At 39.1% G+C, this 21,229-nt stretch overlaps 1 protein-coding gene across 9 annotated transcripts in view; it reads right to left on the bottom strand.

The window, feature by feature from the left end:
* The window catches only part of LDB2 (LIM domain binding 2), a 221,027-nt gene extending 201,415 nt beyond the window's left edge, over nucleotides 1-19,612 (bottom strand). For 2 of the 9 annotated variants that reach the window (XM_064653165.1, XM_064653167.1), the window contains exon 1: nucleotides 19,113-19,608. In XM_064653165.1, the coding sequence (XP_064509235.1) occupies nucleotides 19,113-19,244 (132 nt within the window). In that variant the 5' untranslated portion in view covers nucleotides 19,245-19,608. Of the gene's footprint in view, nucleotides 1-19,112 lie in introns of all 9 variants that reach the window. The other 7 variants (XM_064653162.1, XM_064653170.1, XM_064653166.1 and 4 more) reach the window with 6 other exon arrangements.
* Between the last annotated feature and the right edge of the window lie 1,617 nt (nucleotides 19,613-21,229).

Raw genomic sequence — 21,229 nt, 5'->3', positions numbered from 1 at the left:
CGGTACCTCTTTCTAGACTACAGACAGCTGAGCAGGTCTGTAGTACTGTTTTTTAGGGGTTTTTTTATTTTTATTTTTAAACAATTACATTATGATATGAAACTATAATGTTTTCAAAACATAATAACAAGGACCTAAAACATATTTTGATGAAGATGTACTAATGTGCCTTCAACATTTAATAACTGACACTTCACTAAAAAATGTCAACAGTCCAAAAACAGGTTAGTCTTTGGCATAGATTGATGGTTCCAAGTACCACCTCAAAACCAAGAATTTTTAGATCAGACTAGCCATGGAAGGTAATGATTTCCCTGTAGTTTCCTTGAATCACATTTCAAGAATACATATCTCATTGGCCCCTTCCCTTTTAAAAGCATCCAGATGCTTTTAGCATCTGACATGTTAGCCATGGCTCCTACACGTACAAGAAGTAAGTAGAAACTCAAAAAGTAAGCAAGAAGTAGTATTCAAAAACTTTAAGGGCAGTTTAGACAGCAAAAGTATGGTACAGACAGAAATATATAGATCTTAGTTTTAACAGAAGTTATGTTTTGTTACACATTATACAGTATGCTGAGGAACAGCACCACAAATACGAAACTATTACGTGAAATATTAATACCTGTTTTTTTACAATGTTAGTAGAAATTATTAAGCCACGATTGAAAAAAACATAACAAATAAAGATATTTCATAGAATCATGAAATGGTTTGGGTTGGAAGTGACCTCAAAGATCATCTAGTTCCAACCCCCAAGCCATGGGCTGGGACACCTTCCACAGACCAGGTTGCTCAAAGCCCCATCCAACCTGGCCTCAAACACTTCCAGGGATGGGGCATCCACAACCTCTCTGAACAACCTGTTGCAGTGCTTCATCACCCTCACAGTAATGAATTTCTTCCTAATATCTAATCTAAATCTGCCCTCTTTCAGTTTAAAGCCATTCCCCCTTGTCTTATCACTATATACCCTTGTATAAACTCCCTCTCCAGCTCTCCTGCAGCCCCCCTTTAGGTAATGAAAGTCTGCAGTAAGGTCACATCAGAGCCTTCTCCAGGCTGAACAACCCCAACTCCCTCAGCCTTTCCTGGGCCTTTCTTTTCCCATTTAAAAACTTTTCTCAGCCATTCCTTTCCTATTTAAATGAGATCAAGTTGTGAAGTTGTGCAAATTGCATTTGAGAGAGAAATAATGCCAAAAAAACCCCCTAGATACCCTACCAAACTAAATATTACCAATTACTACACACAAAGTTATGTATAGTGACAATAGTAACAGAAATACTTAAGAAGAGTGATTCTGAAATGTGAACTTAGAAAGGAAGTATGACAGGTATAAAAATTTACATGAAATTTGATACTTGATTTCAGAAAAAAAAAATCTCATCCAAATTCAGATCAATCTAGGCCAACTAATGAAAAGTGAAAATATTAAGCTCTGAAAATACACAGTTGTCCAGATGTGTAACTGTATTTTTTATGCTTTTATATTGTATCTATTTCATTAGCTGTGTTCCAGTAAATTAAGGTTTGCATAAAAAGCTTTGCAGTGTTATTTTGATTATGTGAGTTCCTTCAGATCCCCTGCAGCAGCATTAAAATTTAACCATTTCTTGTTATTAATCAAGAGAAGTTGGCCTAATTAATATTGGTAATTGATTATAATTAACATGATATAGCATAATTAATAAGACACTGGCACTGACGTTGGCTCCAAAGATTTACTCAAAAACTGAACACAACATATGAATGATAGATAGCATTTTCTAAGACATTTGTTCTGTTTTATTGTTTTCCTGTTGTGAACCACTTCACTTAAAATATGCAAGATGCCTAATGGAAGAACAACTTTACAGGCAAAAATATGACAGGACTGGGGAGAGAGTTGTGATGTACTCTGTAAGATGTGGCGCATGTTGCCAGTATGAGAAACAACTTGGGGACATAACGTAATGGAGGAGAGAAGAGGACACCAAGGAGAGATGAACCAAGAGAGATGAACTTGCAAAAACTGAACAATAACTGAAAGCATCATTTGGAGGGACTTCAAAGCAAGTCATGAGACTCTGCAGACACCACCATCTGCCACATACTTCTAAAGATTTCAACTCTCAAGGGGCTACTTCCTGCAAGACATGAACATCTTCACAGAAGAGATTAGAGATACATCATGAACTATCTCATCCTGACTATTTATCATAATAAACCTGCCAAGTGCATTAAATTTGCATAAAAGGATGTGGTCGCCTTTAATAAGCCACCTATTTCTCGATTTCTCAGTGACAAAAACTGAATTGAAATACATTTAGTAGGAGTGCTGCAACTAATCATTGAGTGAACAATCCTTCACAGAATTGCCACACTATGATCTAGCTCTCAGATTTTATATTATGAATGAAAGAGCACATTTACAAGTTTAGGTTGCCAGCTATTACAACATAGTGCATCTCTCTAAATGAACAAGAAACATCAATCTAAACTTGTAAAACAATAAATCTCTCTTTCAACGTCACTTAAAAGGAAAGCCTCACAGCATTGACATTTGGAATGATAATCAGTGGTGGAATCATCTGTGTTCACTGCAGTTCCCGGCATAAGCAATGGAGATTCTGGGTAAAACTTTAACAAATTTCCTTTTTCTTTAAGTTTTTATTCTGACATAGCTAAAATTTTCATGTGTACATTGTGAAAAGGCGTAAAGCGAAATCCTGAAGGGTATGCAAATCTGTGCAATATAGTTAACATTTGTTGATACGTAATATATTAGCTTTTCACTGAGTTACTACGTCAGTATAGTTTTTTAGATACTTCCTAGGCAAGCTTTAAATGTGGCTCATCAAGGTAATACAAGTTCAATAAGTACATCATCTTCACTACAGGATATTATCCAATCTTGAACTTGCATGTCAAGTCACAATTTTCAAAATGTTCTTTTAAGACACTGTATGCTGCACCAAGAAACCCTTCTGCTTTTACTGTTCCCTTTGGGTTAGTACTGTCTATAAAAATGGTATTTAAACATTCGCCTGTTCATGGTCAGTCAGACTGGTATATTTGCTGGAAAGTCACTTCTGAAAACCTTTCCCTTCCTAAAGCTAACTTTCACTATTTACTGTATCATTCTCCTATTTCCCTGAATCCAAAAGTAAAGAATGGAAAATTCTGGTAAGACTCACTAAGAGAGCATACCTTGAATGCACCTGTTCTCTAAAAGTGTGCATCCTTTTTCCTTCCTCTTCCCCACAATGCTGTGGTTTCCTATTAATTATTTCCAGATATTATGTTGAGAGTCTTCAGTGAAATCAGCAAGCCTCAGACAAAATCCCAGAGATATTGTAAAAGAGGGTTTCTGTGGGATGGAAGAGGCTCAGCCTCAGCTGAGGGACCGCTACCTGGTACTGAGCGCCTCTTTCCACCAGTCACTATAAGTAGGATTTACAATCTTCCTCCAAAATGCCTGTAATACTCCAGTTTAATGTGCGAGATCTCCCCCTCTCTAGTGACTGGTCCCAGTTAGAATAGGATTCAGTTACTTGCTGCTGGCTAACTGGAGCCCTTCCTTCAGCTCCTGCTGTTGGTGCTGAGGAGTCCAGACACTGCGTGCAGTACTGCCATACTGCGGGCTGCCCTCTGTCAGCACTTGATTAACGAGAACAGTCTCTGCAATCCTTTGGCTTAGGAATTAAATGTATTGGCTGAAGGAGGAGGAAAGCAGAAAGGTGTATTTACAAAGCATCAACAAGAGCCTGCAGCCCCAAACATTTCAGCCCCAACACAAGAGTTGCCTCGTTTCAGGAATGGGTACTGCCTTCGAGGTGCAGTTCTGTGGAAAACCTGACTGCATTCCCACTCAGGCCTTTCCTTATTTGACCTCTGAAAAAGCCCAGTAGCCACAGTGCCTGTTGTACTTATGTCAGTCTTTAGCAATATGTTTCCAATCTGCCAGGTACTGTGATGACAGAGCACCTCAGAAACTGTAACCTCCCCATCCCATGCCCTTCTCTCTCCACAGGCTCCAGAGGAACACAGAGGAGCAGAACAGATTTAGCAGAGTTTGTGGCCTTCTGATGAGGCCTGGGCCCCTGGTCTAACAGTCTCCTTCCTCCTTCAAAAATATGACATGATTACAAAGGCAAGCTAACAACAAAAAACAGTTTCCTTTGATGAGGGTGCAGGAAGGGGAGTATTTGAAAGTGTAGTAGTGAGAAAACTTCAGGCCATCACCTAACACTGAAGACTGCAACAAGGTCACATCTCAAATGCACAGTGTATAGAAAGGAGATAAATGCAACAGTGAAGCATTTCCTGCGAGAAGCTATGAGAGAATTGAAGAGTCTTATCTTTGAGAAGAACTTGGTAAAGTCTTTCTGTCACCACAATAAATAGATAAGCCCATGTTCACCACAGTCATCACCTTCCTTGCAATTCCCCTGCAATCACATGGTAGGGTCCTAGTTTTCCAGCCCAAATCACTTTACCATACAACTGTTTGTGTTACGAGAGCTTTCTTTAACGGATTCATGCTCAAAGCGTAAAAGCCAAGTAGCCATACACATTTCAATATTTAAAAGCATAAATAAAAATCTTAATAGATCCCAGATGTTTCATTTCCTCCAGTCCTTGTCAGTGATTGAGTTGGTGCTGATATAGATGATTTCTTAAGATCAGTGGTCAGTTTCATACTGAAAAAGGTTTAGATGTCTGGGAATTTCAAATGCAATTCCTAGAAATAAATAAATCATTAACTAGATATGAGGGAGACAACTATAAATGCAAGCAGCTGTTATTTTGTAAACTTATTTTATGGTCTGAAATGCACCCATAGGTTTTAAATGCAACTGAGTGTGAACAGACAGTAACATTTTGTCAAGATATATAAAACCGTGTAGACATAATTATTTCAATCTCATTTTCTTAGCAAAAGAACTCAAAGGTTCATACAAATAACAAACTGAAGGAATCCACACTTTATATGGTGCTAGTGCTGTTGAAGCTAATGAAGAACTTGCTATTTATTTCAGCAGAACTCAAGATTTTCTAGCTGCATTCATTTTTCACTTATTAAAGCAGCAAGTTATCATTTGCCATACCAAGCAAATAAAGCACTTTACAGAAAGCATGTCTACAAAAACAAGCTGCTAGGCCCAGTAACTCAGATCATGCTGCCAAGCACACAAGTTTGCAAGTGTAATGAGCGGCTCGATTCTCTCACTCTCATTTTTACTGGGAGAAGTTCTTAGTCTCCTAAATGAAAGCAAACATGGAGGGGGGGGTTGAAGCTCATATTTAGCTTGCCCATGATGTGTGCACTTGACGTCATAAAAATGCTGTAAGTCTGCCAGGTCACAGCCACAAACCCCACACGCTGCCATTTGTAGGCTGAGCAGACACTAAAAGGCTATGAATTTAATTTAATCATCTTCTTTCTCCTTCCTGGTAAAGCAGTAGAAGCTAGCAGCTGCTTCAGAAAACTGTTGAAAAATATTAACTATGAATGTCCAGGATTTGATTTTTGATTAGTATTAGAATCTAATAACAAATCTTGCAAAATTTGTTATTTACTAATACAGCTAACAATGTAGGCTTTGGAATCCACTTTCGAGGAGTATGGATAAGCTCAGTTAAAGGATGTATTTCATGCAGTCTGCCAGATCTACCTACTACTCTGCCAATTTATTGGCTATACATTTCTCTCCAGCTAAATTTCTGATTGAGAAAAACTTCATACACTTTCTGTTATTTGTTTTGCTACACAATACTCCTTAATATGAGAGCTGCTTGCTCTTTCTTAACCATGCTTTCTATTATACCTTTGCCATTGTGTGAAATGGTGAGTGCAAACATAGTATAAGTCCCTGAACACAGTTTTATCACAAAGCCAACTATGGACAACACTGAAAAGCTGAATATGCTGTTCTAGTCCTTTTAAAGTGCCTCAAATTCACCTCTAAAAACTAAATTACTTAAAATTGGTAAACCCATAAGAATAGGTAGGTCCCACAAAAGCAAGATTTTGCTATACAAGCTTCCGCACCTTCATCGAGTATCTTCCTGCACAAGACCAAATGCTCATCTCATTGCTGCAAACAGGAAGTCTTTGCATGGGATGGGGAGCTGCAGTTACAAGATCAGGCTGGAAAAAACCTAGGAAGCTTGTGATAGAGAAAAAGAATTTTCAAGAACTTTTTTTTTTTTTAAGCACCACGGCATCACTAGCCCACAAACTATGTTATTTGCAATTGTGCATCTGTGTGCCATCAGTCTCTAAGGAAGGGAAAGACTGCTGGGCTGAGCTCTCAATTTATGTTTCTCAGTTGACTCTTATAATCATACTCAGCGTTCTCAAGCTTAGTGCATCTATTCTGATAACAAAATTTGCACACCAGGTGGGTTTATCCAAGTTCCCATGGTCCTAATAGTTTCATATACTTCCTAATAATCTTGAAAATTGTATAGGTAATTGTGTTTCTAAAAAACCACCTTCAGCAAAATTGGGAGAGTTCTTTCCTCTCAACAGGAAAAATATTTTAGTAAAGTAGCTACTATATGTCTATAAAAATGGTGAGAAAAAAAGCTGTTGAAAAAATCCACCTTTTTTGATGCTATCTTTACATGTGACATTAAACAATGCTAAGGAATTCTGGGGTCCACAGGTGATGAAAGGTGCCAACATAGCATGAACACAAAGCAGGATCCACTGACAAGGATCCCTTGGTCCTGCAACACTGCGATCCAGACAAGGCATTAATATTCATATTCTAGACTGCGATTAGAAGGCTGTAGCTCTGTGCAAGGGTGAGCCTAACCCAGCAGAGGTGCAGCGAACTGCTTCACTGCCTTATTGAAATTCAGTCCATCTAATTGATACTGCGGAAGGCAGTAGCATAATGAAACAGAGCAGAGATCATTTCAGTAGTTTTATCAATCTATGCTCTCCTGCTCCTGACCAATGCATAACCCCAGACAGGACTCTTTCCAACTTCAAGCAGACCTAGGAACAATTTAAGTTTCTGTAATGTGGTAACCATTGAGATATTTTTATTAGATCACCATTCAGAAATGTATCAGGACTGCGACTACCTCCATTTTTACAACACCAAAAATGTATTGGTTTTGCTTAAGGTAGCCTAGTTTCTTTCAAAATGATAATTTAAGCAGTACCTTTTCCTCATAACCAGAATAAAATATTTATAACTACTTCACTTATTTGCAAGCACATACAGGTAACGCCTGTTAAAAAGCAAAATCACTTAGACTCTGGGCAGTTTTGGTACTGTAAGTAGTCTCCAAAAGGCAACAGATGTGGGGACGGGGGAGGGGGAAGTTGATTTTGTCTTTTTAATATTCAAAGTGGGTCTGTTCTCACTGGCTAATTAAATCAGTAGAGTGCAAACAATAAAAGGAAAAAAATAAGTGTTGCCTTTCTTCCCTAGAACAACCTCTCTGGTTCATCTGTACTTATTACAAGAATTTATTTATCACCAGACTTTACAATATTCCCTTCCCAAACTGTCATGAAATAAGATACATATTCCACAGCACGAGTTCCCATCAGAAAGAATATGCTTTTCCTGTGGAAAGATGTTTTTTCCACTATTAAGAAAAAACAGACTTGGAATGAGCTTCTTTGATTGACATGAAATTATTGAAGAATCACACTAAAAAAGCAATAGATTTAATAACAATATCAGATGTACAAATCAACCAGCAGAATGCTTCCCTAAAATATATTTGTACTTGCTTGGCAAAGCCAGTAGGTTTGCACGGGTGCGCTGAATTACTTGAGAAGTAACGAAATGTGTTAATAACATTGAACAGTCATCTTCCAGGAACTTAGAGTATTATGGTATTTTCTAGTCAGATAATTCTTTGTAGTGCATAAATACATGTAATATCAATTAAAACATTTTGATTTATGAAATCAAAATGACAGCAGTATATTTAGATTTGGTTTTGAAAGTATCTTAAATACTACTATCTACTTTTAGCCTTTATTTAATTACAATACATAGCACAATAATCACAAAGGGCTACAGATACAGACCAGAACTCCACTGTACAAGAAGAGAGAAGGTGGTCCCAGCCCTAAAAACCTTATAACAAATATAAAGGTGCACATCCTGAAGACAGGGTAGTATATGACCACCAGTAACCACCTACCTTTAAGAGCATAAAGCTCAGCAAAGGATCAAAATACCTGCGTGTGAAATAAGGCAGACTGCATGACCTGAGCCCTGTGCTGCTACTGCTTCCCACACCACCGAATTAAATGCAGGTTTGGGCATGTATGTCTATGTATTATGTTTAAGTGACAGCATTATGGCCACACCTGGAGATAAGAGACACAGACCCTAAGTACACAGAATAGAGGGATGCAGACCCCTTATATCGTAAGGCAGTGTATTCAGCAATAAGTTGGTATTTAGCAACAGAAGACAACTATTTCAGCCCAATTGTTCCTAAGTTTTTGAAAGCATCAGAGCCAAAGAAAATGTTAGGAACATAACACATGAGTTTACAAGCAACTCCTCTCAAATGCTTAGGATCATCATGGAAGAAAACATGGAAATGCTTGTTTGAAGACATAACAAGTGATAATCAAGAGACTAGTGTCAGGTAATGTGAGGTTCTGAGCATATATAGATCCAGTGTTTCTTCTCAGGTCCACTCATTATTTGTCTAATTTTAAGTTTACCAGTAACTCCCAGCAAAATACAGCTTTATTGTAATTAATGAATAATCCACAGCTCAAACACTGATCTATTTAACCCCAGATTCAGGGATGTACTGAGTTGCATGCCCAATGCTAACTATATCTTAGTTAAAGCTACTGTACAGCTACCATTTAGACATAGCACCAAAAAGTACATTGTACCCTTCAGGCACTTTTTTGATTAGCCAAATTAATGGTTGCAAACAAATAAAATATTTACTCTGTACTGCAGCCAAAACCAGTGTTTCTTTATGTAATCTGAATGATGAGCAAACACCCAAGCACTGCAGATAATAGCAGCAGGTCAGACTCACCAAAATGATGTCCCAACTTATTACACTTTGCAGTAAAATACATACTATAAAGACCCCAAACAGAAATTAACCCATTAGCGCTTAATTTAACTGTAGCTTGAAAACACAGTAAAGTAACCCAGCAAAGACATTTCTGTTGATAGTTGTACGAAGGGACATTTGTCAATACCCATTAACCTCTGGCTTTTACCTGTTAGTTTTCTAAAAGATGCTTGTGTTGCTTCATAAGCCACAAGGTGTCACAGTGGCTCAACTGGTAGGATTCTTGTCAGTCTAGACACGCAGGTTGTGGCTTCAGGTTACATACCAGTGCTAAACACCGCTCTGTCTGTGCTACACTGCGTATTTAGAAGTGCAACCCTTTGGGTGCAACAATCAGTCAAGGTGTAACTTGGTCGCTTCAGGATGTTCTTGATGTGGGTGTTAAACAATCTTACAGCACTGTCAAGGAAGAGAGGTACTTGGTGCACTGGCACCTTGACCAATCTTTTTTCTTTGCTTTATTAACCCTGCCAGTGTTAAGAGGTACTGAAAGGAGTTGAGTTAATAATTCTCATCAAATAATAAATTTTATGAATTCCACTGTGTTCTGCCCAGAGTTGCTAGGAATTAATAACAATTTATCCGAATGCATTAATTATTCAAATTTAAGACATATTTTTGCTTGTCTTTCATAACAAGAAGTATGATGTAAGCATGCAATATTCTGATAAGACAACACGCTGTAATTGGTCATATATTGTGCGTTATTGTTTTGCATCCTTGACTGGATGAGCACAGATGGAGCTAGAGCTTAAAATGCCAGGAAGCTTAGAAAATTTTTACCATTTTTCTAATATAACTGCATGCTAAGCAGCGTTCCATCCCATGAAAAAATTATGCACGTGAATCATATTTACTGACTTGTAATTTTCCCATTGCAACCAGTCATTGTTATTAATTTGCTTTACATTCATACACCAGTCAGTCCTCACCGCAAAGCAATCAGAGATTCTTCTCTAGTGTATTTAATTTCTAAGTATCATGGTTCTATCTGGGAGATTTTGGAAGCACAAAACAGGAAACACAGTCTCTCAGCTTAGCCCATATAAAATAAGCAAATTCTTTCAAGAATACTTAGCACATTGAAATTTGCATTCTGCAATGTAAGAATAAAACTCCATTGATCAAACATTCACAGAAACGCATAAAACCCATAAACATAGCCACAGCAAATTCACTGTTAAACTCAAGTGAAGTGTCACAGAAATTTTGCATGTAGTATTTGTTGCACTCAGGTAATGAATGTTTATCCAGTGTGTTGGCTTTTCATGTCCCATTATTCATGCCAACAGATTCATTAAAATGGGCCTATGCTTTTTAGCATAATCAGAAGCGTGCATAGGTGTGGCCTTCAAAGAGTTATTGCCACAGTTTACAGGCACACTGTTCATAAATGCAAGCAGAACTCCGGTCGGTGCAAAACACCAAGCTTCCCACAAAACATATGGTAATTTTTCCTGTGTAAAATGGATAGATGCACTATATAATGCATAATTTCATCACATTATATCTGAACTTCTAATTGCTTGAAATGATACTTCAAATCACATCAACAACATTATTACCTAATTACCCTAAGGGTTAACTGATACTCCAGTGATTAAGTCTAGGTAGAAGTGACAGAGCTATGGTATTGCTTTCATCCACTACAGCAAAAGGTATGGTTGCAAACACACATCTAAAATCTGTAATCTGTCAATGTTTTTAACATCTTGGTATGGTGAAGAAGAAAGCTGGAGAAATGCTGGCCAAGTACGAAAAGGAAGGAAAGTCCCTCTTGCAAGATGCTGAACAACAAAAATTATTTTCATTTGCTCTGAAGGAACTATTTTATAGCAGTTCTTTTCCTTTTGTATTATTGTGATGTGAAACAGAGTGACATGAAAACATTTTTGGTATTTAAAATGGGTACAAGAATTATGGAAGATGGTGACACTGATCTGAAACGGCAAGTTATATCAGGATATGGGGGACAGAGTAAAACAGACAGTTGCAGGCCTTTCTCCACTGCCAAATGATCCATCATGACACTTTTGTAAATTGCATGAAAAAAACAGCATTCTAGGTGCAAGGCGCTTCGTATTCCCTTTTTCCAGCTGTAAAATACTATCCCAGTTGCAAACCTAGAAGCAAAGCACATGTCATGCCTGCCTTGCACATCACAGCTTGGAGTATGTCTAGTTCATAGATGATGGTTAGGAATGTTGGTGCTGTTGACTGCTTTCCTGAGGGATGAAGTATGCTGTTTAAACAGGAATAAGATTCAACAGTTTCGCTCTACTTACTTTCCTGTTTTCTGAGCATTTTTATCTCTCCATGTAACTACTGTATTTAAAGATTTAGAATATTTCCTTTTGTATAATGTGGTTGTTAATATCTCAGAAATCTCTTTGTAACCTACTCTAATACAGATGGCAGCTCTTTGTGTGATAAAATCTCCAGCTAATGGCTGAGGAAAAACTACACAACTGGAACAAAAATCACAATAAGATACATTAAATACTTCAAATGCACAATGTGCTGTAAGTCATAATTTTCTAAATTTACTACTTTAGAAAATAACATAATAAAACATGTGAAAAAACAAATGTTTGAAAGTCCAAAAGAAAAGTAAAAATAGTCCACTGCACACATGATGTGAGACTGCACCTAATACTCAAAAAGGGACAGTTGTTTCTTTCCCAGGTATTTTTGAAGAATAAGGAGAGCAGATCTATGATTCAGTCTATTCTTGAATCTGCCTTAACAGAGGTTTCCAAATGTGATCACTTTTATATACACATAATGTTTCCTTTGCCCTCTGAATGCAACAGATAAGGTCATCCAACTAGACTGTGCAATTCTTTTGGATGCTCCAGTCTGCAGCTAGCAGTTGCAGTAAATGGAACTGCAGTAACTGGATGGGATCTGGACAGATACTGAATCTGCTCTATGTGAGTAATCTGATGTTAAAATTATACCCAGAGGTTAGATTTCTCCCTTCCCTTTTTAAACCCAGGTACAAACAATGTTTCTGCTCAGCTAACCAGGCTTGGCAAACTTAGAATCAGGGAAGACAAATATCAACAGGTATTGCAGATCGTGTGTGACAGATATTACAGCAATGTTCCAAGTTATTAGTTGCTCCAAAGAATGAAAAGACCTAACTATTTAGTTTGCAGGTGACCAGACACTAGATTTCAAGTACATTTAGAAATCTACATAAAATTATGGCTTTACTGCATCAGTTTGGAGTTTGCAGCTCTCCTCTGGCCAAGTATCTGAATGTGAATATTGACAACAGAAAGACCTGAGGGAAAAGTTCTATTTTGATACTTATATTTTGACTGTATTTATCAGAGTTATTCATAAAGAAGTACACTGCTACACGCAAGTCTCATGCTTCAACCCAAAACAATCTATGAGTCTATGATTCAAGTCTGTATGACGAGGATGGGAACACTCCTTGGCCTGGAGTTTTCACATGGTATGCCTTTTTGACCACAGTGTAGAAACAACAAGGGAGTACCAAGGCAACCTAAGTCTCATGCAGAGAACAACCTGTTCTTGTAAAATTTATGGCCTTTGCAAAGACTCTACATACCAACACTCTTGAATCCTGAAGAGGTGATGGGCTTAGAAACACACCAAGCCCTACTTCATGTTTAGTTCTGCAAAGGTCTCATTTTTCCAGAGCAGTTGGTTTTTCATTAACCTCTTAAGGCATGAAAGTGCCAGAGTTGTTTCCAGAAGCGTCAACTGTTCCCATACTGAGGTTTAAGATCTGCAGGTGGTTCTAGTTGATCCTCTGTTACCTCAGGAGTACCAAGTGGACTACTGAGCTTAGATCAGTAACTTACAGCCTTTAGTTTAGTAGGGCATGACTGTCCACCACAATGTGAAAGAAATGAAAACAGTATTCTGACCATAAAATTATTTCCCTCTGAAATTTTCACAGTAACCAAACACAGAAACAAGACACGGTGAAAGGAAAGACACAAGCCTAGGGAGAATATTTCAGCCAGGGGTTAGGGGATATTTCTTTCATTTCTATTTCTGTCTAACAAATAAAACCATTAAGACCTGACCCTGCCCTACTACAGCCTTTTTTTGGAGACCAATCATCAGTCACTTTGGAGCAACCTTGTTCCTGCCAGGATCACCCCTCTGAGACATCAAGTAGCCCAGAAACAACTTTTGGAAAGGAGCACCCAGCAAAACTGAGGATCTACCCTGGCCTGTTTACACAGTACAGTGCAGGAAAGAAGGTTCTTCTTGGGGAGGAAACAACCGAACAAAGTACCAGCATGATTGGAACGTCTGTTTACAGTAGATATGCAACTTCTGGCAAAGAGATACAAAAAAATACCATTTGAATTAAGGAGTCCAGCTAAAAAATATTGCAAGGAGTTTAGCAATCTACCCGTACCCTTTCTTTTTAAACAAAGAAAGAGTATATATCAAAATCAAATTATTTTCCCTTTTATCTGACCTTGCAATCCTACTGCAGGCAAAACTACAGCTTAAATAAGAGCCCAGGACTGGGTCCTTGTTATGATCTCTGTTTTGTTCCTTCTCACTAACCAACAGTTTCTATTTTTGACAACTGGATCTGCATAGAGAATCTTGTTTACATCAGGGAAAGACTAGGTTTAAGGTTTTTTTTAAGTGGATTAATGGTTTAAAGAGTAAAGAATGAAAAAGAGAAATGGAAGGATTGAAAAGGTTTCTTTATAGAAAATCATCTAGTAAGTATCAGAGTGATTGCAGACAAGACCCATTCTTACACTTTTGCACTGATTCTTTCTCCGTCCTCACCAGTCCCTACCCCCAATAGCTCCCCGCTCCTTATGTGTGCAGCTTCCCTTCTATATTATAAGTTCGGCGGGGGAGGGGGAAGCAAAAGCAGCAAGACATCCCTGATTGTAAACTAAGGATCAGCATGTAAAGGAAGTAGAGTCTTTTTTTTTCTCCCCGGCCTCATAAGAATTGTTAGTTTGTAACAATTTTAATTGAAAACAGCTGCAACTGAATTTTTTTAAGGGATGAAAAAAGTATATCAAATAAAAAACAATCAGTAAAAAGAGCCTTGAATCCATTCTGAAATCAGTGTATGCCTAAAGGCATTCAAGGGGTTTTTCTTTAAACTGACCTATTAGTTTCAGCAAAGCATGGTTCATAAGTACTCTCAAAATACTTTACTCATGTTCCTAGAATTGCTAAGTATTAGTATATTTGTGGGTGAAAGAATATTTCCTCAAAAATACTTTGAGACAGAAGTTTATGTGTTTTCCCCTCAACAAAACAAACTCATTGGACAAACTCAGACTTATATACACAATATGAGAGATCTGTTTGCCATACTAAGTTGCTATGTGAACAAATGTGATGTCATAACATAGATTTTTATGACTAATCTATTAAAAATTTATCAGGAAGAAGAAGATCATTTCATCAGATAGCAATGTGAAGAAGTAAAATAAGCGAATTTCATCAAAGTGCAGAAAATTTGTTTTGCTTTGATTTGCTTTAAATATTTGGTTGCATATGAATGTCTATGTAAGCTTCCAGTTCATTTAGTAGCTTTTAAATAATCATAACATCCTCCTTTATTTTCCTTTTCATTTTCTTTACATTTTCTTCCATTATGAAATCTCTACTTTGTTAAATTCACTATATAGTTTCATAGGAGTTTAATATCATTTGATTAAGCTGGTTGTCTTTAAAACAAATATGCTACTAATCAAGCTCTCCAGTCACCCTTAAAACATTTTTCTATTAGCCAGAGGGAAAACTGTGTTTTGCATATAGTGGTGATGTAAAGCATAATCTCTTGTAGTTACAGAGGAAGATACAGGTGAATTTAATATATTGTGATGCACAGAAGTTCTAACAATACAGGGGACTAAATAAACAAGTGAAAGGCTTGATACATTTCTTTGATTACTGAAAATAAAGCAACACCTCAAACTTTAAACTGTCAGCGGCTCTAAGTGATCTCTCCATGGCACACTGTAATGTTACTGAATAATTATATACAAGATATAATCACCTTTTGTTTTCTTTTAAGTGTGAGCATTTTCAAATGATTAAAAATTCGAACAGAAAAGGATTTACAACATCAAAGAGGAAAAGAGATGCCTTTTTAAACATCAAGTTTTATGAAAAACAGAGAAAACATTTACGCTAATTTACCTATGTTGTATATTGCTACCTAGAACTTCAGAAACTGCTGATTATGCCACAACAGGATTGCTTTCTTGAAATGGTAAACCAACACAGATATAAAAATATTAAGATAAACTGAGTTTGAGTGAATGGTGAAGAAATCCTTAAAACCACACACAGAGCAAGGAAACAGCTGCATTTTGGTTAACCAGAAAGTTAATCAACTATGAGAGAAGTAAGCAAGATTTATCTTTATATCTGCCAGAGATTATTAAGCATTTAAATATTCATTTTTTTTCTTTAAATCAGGATTGTTGATGCATTACAAAATGGCACCAGATGCTCCCAAAGTATTATTAAGAAAGCATGTATTGATTTAGAAAAAAGTATTACCACATTAGATTTGTTTGAACAACTTTTAAGGAACGTAAGGTGTTCCTGTACACTATTTAGTAACTCAGACTCCCTAATTTACTTTAGATCACATAAGAATTAGCTAGATGGTGGAGTTTTGCCAGTACTTACATCATAAAACCACCCCCTGCCTGGGTGTGATTGGAATTCTTTGCCTAAGACTGACCCTGAATTTAAAAAGGCAGTTGTAGGTTCTGTCTGAGGAGCTTATAAAGTTATAAGAAGTTTGGAGAGCAAAAGTTTGCACATCTAGCACAGGCTAAAGCTGCTAATTCTTTACTTTCATGACTTCCATTTCTTCCTAAAGAAAACAAGAACAACAAAGATAGTTATGCTGCATCTAAATGACCTTTCTTTATCACTCTGTACTTCGTCTGTTTAATACACTGAGCACATCCTTCACACTGACTGTTATTCCCTTCCACCCAATGCTGAAAGAAACCAGAGTGGAAGCAGTGGATTTCTCAGGAAGGGTCCCCAAGCATAGAGTTGTTTTGAGGACACTTCTACAACACCCAACATACAATCGACCCTGCTGCTGGGAGAGCAGGAAAAGAAATGGCATTTACTGGTGTGTTCCCCAATGGTGCTTCTATGAGCCCATTGCTTTTTTGGAATCATTTCTCACCTACCTGCAAGCTTAGGAGAGTTGCTACAGGAATTCACTACAAAGGCTAGCAGATGGAGGGGAGAAAACAGATAGACATGACATACAGATATTCCACAGCCTCTCCATCCATCCTCTGTACAACATTATTAAATTATGTATGTTTTGCTCTGCCTTGGAACTTCCAGCACTGCAAGGGACAGTAGAGAATCTGACTCTAAAGGATTATTAAGAACATTTTTATTTTGTAGGAAACCAGGAAAATCCCAAAGGCTTTCCACGGATATATTTGGGATAACCGCTGTAGATTCCCATTTTTTAATGCATCTCCACTTGGCACTGGCTCTCTGCACAAGTTGGGTCCACGTGGAATCTGCCCGCTTTCTACCCCCAGTCTTTTGGAGAGTTTCTTTGTTATTCCATTCCCCTTAAGCTGCTTTGCCTGTGCTCACCTACCCCCTGGGGCTCACAGAGCACAAGCAGCCTCCTTCAGAGACCAGTGCCTACATTATTCCAAAGACTTCCTGAAGAGAAACGCTCATGCAGTGAGCCTGTATCACCCACAGCACAAGCACATTCCTTCCATGACATACAGGGCTCTGGATTCAAAAAATTTAGAGCTGGTTATACATGCTCCAGAAGCCTTCAGTTACCAATCCCAAAAATGACTGGAACTGCATAAAATTAACATGAAACTTCCACTCCAGACCTGTCCTAGAAGCCAGCATGAGTCCTTACAGACTGTCCACACCTAGTCACTCTAAGTGTCCCAGGAAACTAGTTCAATAATTTTATTTTTTTTATTAAGGAGACGTTTTAAGTGGAAGATGAATGAGAGGAACTGAAGTTAGCTAGAAAACACATTTCAATGAATAACAATGCTTACAGCACAGAGCTCAGAAATTAAAAAAAAAAAGAAAAAAAAAAGAAAAGAGAGAGAACCGGAATGTAAACACTGAACAATCACCCAGCAAAAAAATTTTTACTCTGAGCAACTAAAAGAAATGCTGGAGCATAAGGCCTTCATTGGCTAAACATCGTCTGTCAAAGTAAAATGCTGCTGAAACCTATGGCAGTCCTAGGAAGGAAGAGTAAGTTTCTGCTTTTTGCCCACAATGGTCCATGTGAACGTGTGCAGCAAAACCTGCAATTAAATGCCCTGAAGTCTAACTCAGCACACCTCAGTAACGAAGGAGGGGGAAGTTGTTTCACAAGTCCCTCAAAAACTTTTTCTAGTGTAATATTTGTAAAAGAGCTGCAATCAGAGACTGGTCAATTATTAAAAGTACCACTAAAATAATATGTAAAAAGGCTAAATTAGCACTGACAGCTTTTAGAGCAGCTTGTATATAAAATCCCAAAATCATCACTCAATGATGCATATTTGCTGTTTTCCCTTGAAAAAGTCTAGAAATCATTACACGAATATGTGCAGGAATGCAAGGAACAGAATTGCAAGACAGTGACAAACGAACAGTATAAACAAACCCCCACAAACCCCCTCTTTCTATTTAAATGGCAGTGACCCTCCGCAACCAACAACTTGGGGCAAAACTGACAAACAGCTGCCGTGATTTTGGGAGCAAGGAGCCGCTAGGAGTTTTTAGACAGCACGAAGTGTATTACCAATTACTCCCCAGCAATGTTTTAAGTCTGGCAGTGGTAACTGCTGGAAAAGCAGTTACCCCGTGGTGGTACCCAATCAGAAAGCAGGTCACATCTCGTTAGCTGTATCATATACATTAAACGTCACAGATTCTTCATGGCTAAGCTGACAATTCAGGCATGTGTGTTTTATTTTATTATAACCTCGTGTTATCTTAAAGAATCACAATACAACAAACAGAACAACACGAGATCCTTTACCATGCTTCATGGCACGAATCTGGCAGATATTTGCCGTTATATAAAGCCGTTCACTATAACAGATTAATACTTTTTAAAAGTCTTTTCAGGGCACTACTAATACACTACTATGAAAAATTGCAGCAGAAAGAATGTTTGCAGCACAAACACAGACACATGGACAGAAATCCAGCCTGATTCAGCCACACATTTTTTACTTCAGCAGAATTCAAAAGTGTGCTTTATTTAACCATGTAAATAACAAGACACAGCCTCCACTATTTTTTTCTTTAAGTGACAGAAGTATTTCCCCCTCCCATTCAGTATATTCTTTGTGGTGGCTGATCTGGATTTTGAAGCCTGGGTGTATAAACCACTAGCACATTATAGAAAGCATAACCAACAGTGAATATAGTTTACATTATTGGATACTTTTGACAGCTATGTGATAAAGTAGAGAACCGACCATCTCTCTTGCTAAAAGAAACAGCATTCTAAATGTAAACACAAATTTCTCTTGCCGGTCGTCCCGAACATGTGTTCTTTAAGAGCACCCTAGGAATAAGTTTTTAAAACTCTGCTCCTGTTTTCAGTTATCATTAATTTTTAATTTTAATGAGTTTACAAAACAAAACCAGACAAATGTTTGTCTCTCCCCCTAAACCTGCAACAGTTCAGAAATAATTTTGTGCAAAATCTGAAGCAATACCTTGCAATATTATAGCTGCAAATGCCAGCAGGACAGATCCTGAGCAAACAACACACTAAGGCAAAGAAATTTCCTGAGACCACCGTTACAATCAACCCTGAAGTGCTGTACTGTAATTTCACGATTTCAGCCTAAGCTGGTATCTCCTCAAAGAGTTGCTCTGCGTGGAAACATAATGAGGGATTACCCAATTAAACTACTAAATTAATTAGGGCTCATGCCTGCATATACTGCACTGTCTAGTGGGACGCTTCAGCTGGAATTCGGGCTGAAACCTACCACGGTCCATGCACAGGAAAACAAGGCTGGGGGACTTACCTCCGTCCGCGACTGCAGCCTCTTGTTCATTTCATATATTCGGTACTCTGGTTGCACCATGTATGGTGTGTGTCTCCTATAAAATGGGCCAAAAGGAGAAGAATAGAAAGGGTCATGTGGTGTGCTGGACATCTTGCCTGCTTGCAGAGATTCAAGCTACACAGAGTATCATCAACATCCATACAGAGCACATGGGCTGTGTGTTCTTCACAGTACAAAGTAGCGGCGCGCACACACACACACACATCCAGGCTGCACGCACTGGCTGGGGACTGCTGTGGGAGCCCGCTCCGGCGGAGACGGGCGGGGGGGGGGGGCGTGGGGGGGGAGCGGGAGCGGGAGCGCACAGGCTCCAGACAGGGAGAGGGAGGCTGGATAGCTTCAGGCACCGCCGCTCGGTTTTAAAGCAGCAGTTTCTGGAGGGGTCATTTCCTGTCCGCGCCGCCGACTAGTTCAGAAACACCATTCCCCCCGCGGCGGGCAGAGGTGCGGGGCTGGGGCTCGCCGTGCCCCCGTAGCACCCCCCTCCCCCGTAGCCGGCAGCGGGCTCCTTAGCATATAGGTGGTTTAAAATCTGCCTGAGCCAATCACCCCGCGCCGGGAGCACGCTCGGGTAATGTCAGAAATGTGATTACTACAAAATACATAAACACAGGCCACGGCCATCCCGCCGCGGGCAGCCGGCGCTCCACCCGCGCCCGACGGCTCCCGCAGCGCCTGCTCTGCCCGCCCGGGGCGGCCGCGCCGCGATACGGGGGCTGCGGCTGCGGGGTGGGGGGGCCGCACCTCGGGGGCACGGCGGGATGGCCGGGGAGCCTGCACAAAGACATAACCTCCGCACGCCACACTTCACACAATGGAGAGCACTTAGATGCCAGCCGCAGAAACCTCCCGGAAAATGGGAAAGCACAAAGGGGCGGGTGGGAGAGCGGGACCCCCGGAGAACTGCCAGCAGTCCCCTTCTGCGGGGGTCAGGAGTGCACAAATGGGTCATTTTAGAAGCGGCTGTCCGGCTTAAAGGCGGTGGCAGCTAGGTGGGAGACTGGCCCCTGTTTTCAGGATCATTGTTGGGCATAAATCCAGCAGTGGTTAGAGAGCTTTCCCAATGAAGGATATCTAACATTGGGGAGGGGGGGGTCCCGAGGGAGAAGGGCAAGGGGAGTGGATCCCCCTTTGGAGGTGAGGGATGAACTTTATCTGTTGAATCATACTTGCAGGAAAGTGCTGGGAGTGGATACCACGTGAAAGAAAAGTCCTCAAAATATAGAATAAACAAAAGGGTCTTATCTGCTCCATGGGAAAGTGGAAGGTTTAGGAGGGGAGCCTTCAAATTACCTGTACGAAAAAGCCCTTGAAGCACAGACTGTGTCCTCATACACAGCTGTAAAGTATCAGGCATTATTTACAGTACTGAATAAATGTAAAAACAACAATAAACAGTGCTGAATTAATCTCTCATGTAAATTCATTCAAGCAAATGGAACCACTCTAGGAACAGATTTAGTTAACTAATATGATTAAGAGAATAACAATCAGCTGCAGCCACAACGGTTCTCAGTCAGGGTGCTCCGCATGAACGCTGCAGGATCACCCATTTCACAGATGGGGAAATCAAGGCATGCACCATTACTTTTTCTAAATTTTTCTAATAATTTCAAAAAATATTGGATCATGATATGGCTTTACCCACTTTACCCACTGCCACTGCCAAAAATGTAATTCAAATCTGACTGAATGCAGGAATGTTGTAAGACATATTTGAAAAATCCCAGTTTTCGCTGGCATTTGGCTGTCTGGAAAATCTGACCTCTCTCAGAATAAAATACAGAAGTTCACAGGTTATATTCTACTGACCGCTGATCTGGATCACAATTTATCTTTACTGTACCAGTAGCTGTTTAGCAAAACTATTTCTGTATGCTCTCATGGAATAACAGTTTCCATAAGAAGTGACGTATTGAGCTGCTTTTACAGACTTCCCACAGCTTCTGTCACTAAACACAGAGACAACAGATAATACATGGGGAATTTCACTTCTCTCTTTAAGTGCACCCCAGCTAGGTAGCAATACTACACTGCCACTCAGTTACCATTACTGGAGGTGCTGAGTTTAATAA

Source organism: Pseudopipra pipra, chromosome 4 (assembly GCF_036250125.1).
Source record: "Pseudopipra pipra isolate bDixPip1 chromosome 4, bDixPip1.hap1, whole genome shotgun sequence".
Taxonomy (NCBI): domain Eukaryota; kingdom Metazoa; phylum Chordata; class Aves; order Passeriformes; family Pipridae; genus Pseudopipra; species Pseudopipra pipra.
The sequence above is the reverse complement of the archived record's forward strand: the minus strand, read 5'-3'. Positions and strand labels throughout refer to the sequence as shown.